This window comes from Leucoraja erinacea, chromosome 31 (assembly GCF_028641065.1).
Source record: "Leucoraja erinacea ecotype New England chromosome 31, Leri_hhj_1, whole genome shotgun sequence".
NCBI lineage: Eukaryota > Metazoa > Chordata > Chondrichthyes > Rajiformes > Rajidae > Leucoraja > Leucoraja erinaceus.
In genome coordinates, this window is record NC_073407.1 from 26,570,757 (window position 1) to 26,578,779 (window position 8,023).

At 50.2% G+C, this 8,023-nt stretch overlaps 1 protein-coding gene across 1 annotated transcript in view; it reads right to left on the reverse strand.

The window, feature by feature from the left end:
* The window catches only part of nsmfb (NMDA receptor synaptonuclear signaling and neuronal migration factor b), a 34,997-nt gene extending 27,402 nt beyond the window's left edge, over window positions 1-7,595 (reverse strand). The window contains exons 1-2 of the mRNA XM_055660348.1: window positions 7,403-7,595; window positions 4,411-4,478 (exon numbers count right to left, since the gene is read on the reverse strand). Of these exons, the coding sequence (XP_055516323.1) occupies window positions 4,411-4,478; window positions 7,403-7,473 (139 nt within the window). The 5' untranslated portion in view covers window positions 7,474-7,595. The remainder of the gene's footprint in view (window positions 1-4,410; window positions 4,479-7,402) is intronic.
* Between the last annotated feature and the right edge of the window lie 428 nt (window positions 7,596-8,023).

The following is an 8,023-nucleotide window of genomic DNA, read 5'->3' on the forward strand; positions in this document are numbered from 1 at the left end:
GCGGTGGAGGCCGGTTCTCTGGATGCTTTCAAGTGAGAGCTAGATAGGGCTTTTAAAAATAGCGGAGTCAGGGGATATGGGGAGAAGGCAGGAACGGGGTACTGAATGGGGATGATCACCATGATCACATTGAACATGCTGGCTCGAAGGGCCGAATGGCCTACTCCTGCACCTATTGTCCATATTGAGTATTTTTTTGTAAATCAGCATCAGCTGTTCCTTATTTCTATGAAGTAACTGTATTAGATACAAAGTGCTGGAGTAACTCAGCGGGTCAGGCAGCATCTCTGGAATAGAAAGGTGACATTTCGGGTTGAGACCCTTTATCAGAGTGAAGAAAGAATCTGAACTTTGTGTCTATCGATCAAACCTGGATCTACACCTCACGCTGCCTCGGCAAGGCCAGCGGCATCATCAAGGACCAGTCACACACCGGCCACTCCCTCTTCCCCCCTCTCCCATCAGGCAAAAGGTACAGAAGTGTGAAAACACACACCTCCAGTTTCAGGGACAGTTTCTTCCCAGCTGTTCTCAGGCAACTGAACCATCCTACCACAACCACAGAGCAGTCCTGTCTAAAGAAGGATCTCGACCCGAAAAGGCACCCATTCCAGCTCTCCAGAGATGCTGCCTGACCCGCTGTGACTCCAGCACTTTGTGTCTATCTTTGGTTTAAACCAGCATCTGCAGTTCCTTCCAGCAGGCCTGAGCTACTGTGTACAATACTAACCTCATTGGAAACCCTCAGACTTTCCTTGATCAGATTTACTGGCTTCATCGAAACATTATGTGTTATTCCCTTTGTCATGTAACTGTACACTGTGGACAGCTCGATTGTCTTTCCGCTGACTGGTTAGCACGCAACAAAAGCCTTTCACTGTACCTCAGTACACGAGACAATAAACTGAACTGTATCCACAGTGCGTTGATTCCACAGGCAGATAATTCATCTCACACACATACATGCTGATGAAAGCCCCTCACAATTACAAACAGACTCACATCCACAGATGGGTACAGACATTGTGGGAACTAGTACTACACGAGTACATAAAGAGCCAACACTCACACTCACGGGGCAAGTGGATCAGGTTTTGCTTCTGACTTAGATTTAATTTAGTTTAGAGATATACAGCGCTGAAACAGGCCCTTCGGCCCATCGAGTCTGCGCCGACCAGCGATCCCCACACACTGACACTGTCCTACAAACACTATGTAAGTAAATGTATTGGCCAAGTATTCACATACAAGGAATTTGCCTTGGTGCTCCGCCCGCAAGTAACAACATGACATATACAGTGACAGTTACGAATGACTCAGAAAACACTAAATATTAATAATAATAAAACATTAATGATAAAACACCATTGATCAAGCATGTGAACCAACAAACTACTGGGGACAATTTACACTTATACCGAAGCCAATTAACCTACAAACCTGCATGTCTTTGGAGTGTGGGAGGAAACCGGAGCACCCGGAGAAAACTCACGCAGGTCACAGGGAGAACGTACAAACTCCGTACAGACAGCACCCGTAGTCAGGATCGAACCCGGGTCTCTGGCGCTGTGAGGCAGCAGCTCTACCCGCTGCGCCACCATGCCGACTTAGATTGAGAGAGAACAGGCAGCAGGAATAACTGCAGAGACCAGAGTGTGGGACAGGTTAATGGCAGCAATTAGTTAGTCGGCTAGAATTATGTGTAATCGCTGGCTGACTGAGTGTCGTGCTTTGGCAAGAGGACCTTTCAATTAGTCCTTCCCTCTCAGCCTTGACACAACCACTGGGGTGTTAATAAGCTCACGACCTCTCCCTGCAACCCTGCACTTCAGGCCGTGAAGCTGGCCAAGCTGAGAGTAGCGCCTCACCCGCTGAGTTTCTCCAGCAATTTTGTCTACCTCCAGATTCAGGGACAGTTTCTTCCCAGCTGTTATCAGGCAACTGAACCATCCTACCACAACCAGAGAGCAGTGAATCTACCTCATTGGAGACCCTCGGACTATCCTTGATCGGACTTTGCTGGCTTTACCTTGCACTAAACGTTATTCCCTTTATCATGTATCTGTACACAGTAAATGGCTCGATTGTAATCATGTATTGTCTTTCCGCTGACTGGATAGCACGCAACAGAAGTGTTTCATTATACCTTGGTACACGTGACAAGATGCTCATTTTACATCTCACACCTTTGTCTTCTGCAGTAAATATTTTTAACAACATTATTTCTCCAAATCAGACATCGTCTTGAATTAAACAGCAGAGCACATCTAATTACCAACTAATCAATTTACACCCGATCTTCAGCAGTGTGCTGGAAGGTTTAGACAACGACATCATCTAGTGGCCCGTATCATCAGTAACTTGCTCATTAATGTGTCGGAAGGAACTGCAGATGCTGGTTTACACTGACGATAGACACAAAAAGCTGGAATAACTCAGCGGGACAGGCAGCATCTCTGGAGAGAAGGGATGGGGGACGTTTCCGAAGAAAGGTCTCGACCCAAATTCCTTCTCTCCAGAGATGTTGCCTGACCTGCTGAGTAACTCCAGCACTTTGTGTCTACCTTCAGTGTAAACCGGCATCTGCAGTTCCTTCCACCACAGGAGAGTCTAACCATCCACCATTGACATTCAATGGCATTGTTCTCACCAATACCTCCACCTATAACAACCTGGGGCTTGCTATTGTGTAGAGGCCCAGTGGGCCAACAAGTGAAGTCCTGTGGCTACAACGTTGGGGAGTTTGTCGGCACTAGGCCTGTATTCGCCGGAGTTCAGAAGGATGAGGGGGAACCTCATTGAAACTTACCAAATAGTGAAAGGCCTGAATAGAATGGATGTGGAGATGATGTTTCCACTAGTGGAGGAGCCCAGGACCAGAGGCCACAGCCTCAGAATAAAAGGACGTTCCTTTAGGAAGGAGACGAGGAGGAATTTCTTTAGTCAGAGGGTGGTGAATCTGTGGAGTTCATTGCCACAGACGGCTGTGGAGGCCAAGTCAATGGATAATTTATGGCATAGATAGATTCTTGATTAGTACGGGTGTCAGGGGTTATGGGGAGAAGGCAGGTGAATGGGGTTAGGAGGGAGAGATAGATCAGCCACGATTGAACAGCAGAGTAGACTTGATGGGCCGAATGGCCTAATTCTGCTCCTATCACATGAGGTTTGGTGTTCTTGGTGCACGACACACTTCCTTTCAATTAAACATTTTCATCATCTCCATGTCACTGGTCAGGTGTGTGAAACGGAATCAAGGGATATGGGGAGAAGGCAGGGACGGGCTACTGATTGTGGATGATCAGCCATGATCATAGTGAATGGCGGTGCTGACCCGAAGGGCCGAATGGCCAACTCCTGCACATATTGTCTATGTTTCATTGATGGAGGTCCCTCAAGTTGCCCGTTTGGCCACATCCACAACAGAGCAGCCCACTTCAACGTCACTACACCAACCGGCAGAGTTGCTGCCATCCCATCAAGCAACAAGTATAGAAGTGTGAAAACACACACCTCCACATTCGGGGACAGTTTCTTCAAAGCTCTTCTCGGGCAACTGAACCGTCCTCTCACCAGCTAGATTATGGTCCTGACCTCCGATCTACCTTAATGGAGACTTTTGAGCCACCTTTAATCGGACGTTAATGATATATCTTTGCACTGAATGTTGCCCCGTTTATCTGTACGCTGTGGGCAGCTTGATTGTAATCATGTAAAGTCTTCTCTCTGACTGGACAGCACATGCAGCCGAGAAGAACTGGGACCATTGGGAACCACATTGCCCTTTGCGTAGTGACCCTTTACATACCTAGTGTACTGTATACAAATCAAACAATCTTGCTGTGACATGCCACATGGGATCATAAAGTATCAATCAATCAAACATTTTTCACTGCACCACGGTACACGTGACAATAATAATCTAAACTAACACAATTACAAACATCAGTTACAGTTTGGTTTATTGTCAGGTGTAACGAGGTTCCTGTGCTCTGCTCTTGAATTCAAGACGACCGTCTGATTTGGAGAAATAATGGTGTTAAAAATACTCACCAAGGATTCAGAAGACAAAGGTGTGAGATGTAAAATGAGCATCTTTTCAGTTCAAAAAGGTTCAGTTTAGTTCATTGTACCAAGGTATAATGAAAAGCTTTTGTTGTGTGCTATCCAGTCAGCGGAAAGACGACACATGATTACAATCGAGCCGTTTACAGTGTAGATACATGATAAGGGAATAATGTTTAGTGCAAGGTAAAGCCAGCAAAGTCCGTTCAAGGATAGTCCGAGGGTCTCTAAAAAGGGAGATAGTAGTTCAGGACTGCTCTCTGGTTGTGGTAGGATGGTTCAGTTGCCTGATAACAGCTGGGAAGAAACTGTCACTGGACACTGGGAAGATGGATGTGGTCTTACCTGGCACTTTGGCGCTGCTGGAAGCGGCTTCACTCTGCGACAGGTACTCGCCAAACACCTGGGCTGCTCTTCACGTTCAAATCCACAGCAAGGCAGTGGGACGGAGCAAGGAGGCAAGGATACAAGTGTGAGTGGTGCACACACCCCACAAAGCCACGCAGGACCCTCCCATCCGCCAATGGAAGAATGGCTCGACAGGGCTAGTATTCACTGGAACTTACAAGGATGAGAGGGAATCTTATAGAAACATACAACATTCTTACGAGATTGTACAGGCTAGATGCAGGAAAAATGTTCCCGATGTTGGGGGAGTCCAGAACCAGGGGTCACACAGTTTAAGAATAAGGGGTTGGCCATTTAGGACTGAGATGAGGAAAAACGTTTTCACCCCGAGAGTTGTGAATCTGTGGAATTCTCTGCCACAGAAGGCAGTGGAGGCCGATTCACTGGATATTTTCAAGAGAGAGTTAGATTTAGCTCTTAGGGATAACGGAATCAAGGGATATAGGGAGAAGGCAGGAGCGGGGTACTGATTTTGGATGATCAGCCATGATTATATTGAATGGTGGTGCTGGCTCGAAGGGATGAATGGCCTACTCCTGTACCTATTTTCTATGTTTCTAAATCACCAATTCACACCAACACTTACACACTGAGGCTTGAGTGATAAATCTACAGTAAATCACAGCCTGGATCTGTGAGAGGTAATAATGAACAGGGTGATGCACAGAGTGTTTTACCCAGAGTAGGGGAATCAAGAACCAGAGGACATAGGTTTAAGGTGAAGGCAGACACAAAATGCTGGAGTAACTCAGCGGGACAGGCAGCATCACTGGAGAGATGGAATGGGTGATGTTTCGGGTTGAGACCCTTCTTCAGACGGGGTGGAGGGGGGGGGGGGGGATAGATTTAATAGGAACCCGAGGGGCAACTTTTTTTTTTACACAAAGGATGGTGGGTGAATGGAACGAGCTGCTGGAGGAGGTAGTTGAGACAGGTACTATCACAGTGACATTTGGACAGGTGCGTGGATAGGACAGGTGAAGAGGGATATGGGCCAAACGCAGGCAGGTGGGACCAGTGTAGATGAAGCATGTTGGCCGGTGTGGGTAGGTTGTTGCAGGAAGGATTGCAGATGCTGTTTTTTACACCAAAAACCAGACACAAAGTACTGGAGTAACTCAGCGGGGCGCAGGGCCAGTGTCCACGCTGTGTGACTCTAATGAAGGCTTGTGAAAGAATCCATCCACTAAGCTGCAGATGACACTGGAACTAAGATTCATTGGAATCGATAACCCATTACTGATTGGGCAATAAAGCACTTTTAATATTTACACAGATGCAAATACGTGCTCCTTTAAACGTTTCAGATGAAGTGGGGGAGAAACACAAGTGTTCAGCTCCACGGTGAATCTAAACGAGGGAACCTCAACTTAGAGTTAAGTCAGAGGGACGTCAGGCAAGGTAAACAGCCTCGACCCAAAAACGTCACCCATTCCTTCTCTCCAGAGATGCTGCCTGTCCCGCTGAGTTACTCCAGCTTTTTGTGTCTTCCTACAGTTTAAACCTGCATCTGCAGTTCCCTCCCACACAAAGGATAGCAAGAAACCGGAAAGGTAGATGGAAGAATGGGAAGAATGATTGGAAGCTGAGCTGATGATGTCGGCACGTTGCAAGAAACTGCCCGACTTGCTGAGTGTCTCCAGCGTTTTACAGTCATAGAGTGATACAGTGTGGAAACAGGCCCTTCAGCCCAACTTGCCCACGCCGGCCAACATGTCCCAGCTACACTAGTCCCACCTGCCTGCGTTTGGTCCATATCCCTCCAAACCTGTCCTATCCATGTACCTGTCTAACTTTTCCTTAAACGTTGGTATAGTCCCAGCCTCAACGACCCACTCTGGCAGCTTGTTCCATACACCCACCACCCTCCGTGTGGAAAAAGTTACCCCTATTAAATATTTTCCCCTTCACCTTGAACCTATATCCTCTGGTCCTTGATTCCCCCACTCTGGGCAAGAGACTCTGTGCATCTGCCCGATCTATTCCTCTCGTGATCCTATACACCTCTATAAGATCTCCAGAGTTTTCGGGGTCAGTTTCTTTTGCTATTTTAAGCAAAGGGCGTCTGCTCTTTGAGCCGCCTTGTTTTAGATGGGTCCTCAACAGTGCGGCCACGAATTCAGTGCGGGGTTTAAAGCCGAGGGCTTGTGTGAAACGCCGCCTCTGCTCGCGTTAACTCTCTGCGCATATTTCCCACTGATTTTTCTCCCCCCTAATCATTATAAAGTGATTATTTTTCTTTTGGTAAAGACTAGAGGGCTCGGAGTGAAGCGGGGACGGGTGGAGGAGGGAAGCAGATGAGAGAGAACGGGAGCGGGCAGAATGAAGCACATTCGGGGTCTGCAGGGGAAAGATGCAGCGCTGATACACGGTTCATGGAGCGGGCGGACAAGAGACCGGGGAGAAGGGCAGGGAAACACGAGGGGAGGATATAGACACAAGGTGAGCTGGAGGAGCAGCTCTGCTGGGTTAGGGGAGGGGAGGGGGGGAGAGAAGGAGACAGAGGGTGAAAGAGCAGGGAACCAGTGTGGGGCTTGTTCACGGACAAGTAGCTCAGTGTAAGACCGTGCTGGAGAAATGGACAATATAGTGACCCGCCCGTCCCCTGCTGCAACTCAGCCCTGGGGAGGGAGCGGGTGATCAAAGATAGACGGGAGACGAGATGGCGAGGTCATGGTGAGATGGGGACGGGGTCCGGGAGAGATGGGGGTGGTGCGGGGAGGGGGTGGGGGGTGATGCTCCAGGCTGCGACACCCCGTGAGTTCAGACACGGGTGAGGTTTAACTTTGACGGGAGCGGGGAAACTTTGGGGCGGGGAACCAGAGCCACAGATGGAGGCGCTGAGTGAGTGAGTGAGCGGGGCCCGGGGGCCGGGAGTTGGGGGCCCGGGGGTCGGGGGTTCTGGGCCGGGGTTCCCGCAGCAACTTACCGGAGCGAGGGTTCAGGCGGGGAGACGGCGCCGCTCCGCGGGGGTCTGCGCTTGGACACGGCGCTGCCCATCCTCGATACTGTCCGGCCCGCCGGCAATCATCGCCCCAGCCGCGCCCACCCGGCCCGCAGCCCCCGGGACCCCGCGCCCATGTCCCGCACACACACTGACCCACACACGGAACTACAGACCCACACACACACAGAGACCCACACACACACTGACCCACACACGGAACTACAGACCCACACACACACACAGACTAGACCCGCACACTGCTCCCTCTCTCACACACACACGCACCGCGTCGCTCCCCTCCCAGCGCCGGAGAGAGGAGGCGAGGGGCGGGGAGGGGGCGGCCCCCGAATATGGGCACCGGGGAGGGACCGGGAATGATGCGGGAACCAACACCCCCCCCCCCCACACACACACACACCGAGAGGAGAGGGAGAGAGATGAGGGGATCAGAAGGGGGGGTCGGAAAGAGGGAGGAGATAGGGGCGGGGGGGGTTGAGAGAAGTGGGGGGGGGGGCGTCAGAGGGAGATTGGGGAAGGGTCCCAGACCATGGGGAGGGGGGTCTCGGGGAGGCAGGTGGGGAGGGAGGGAGGGGGTGTTTGGCA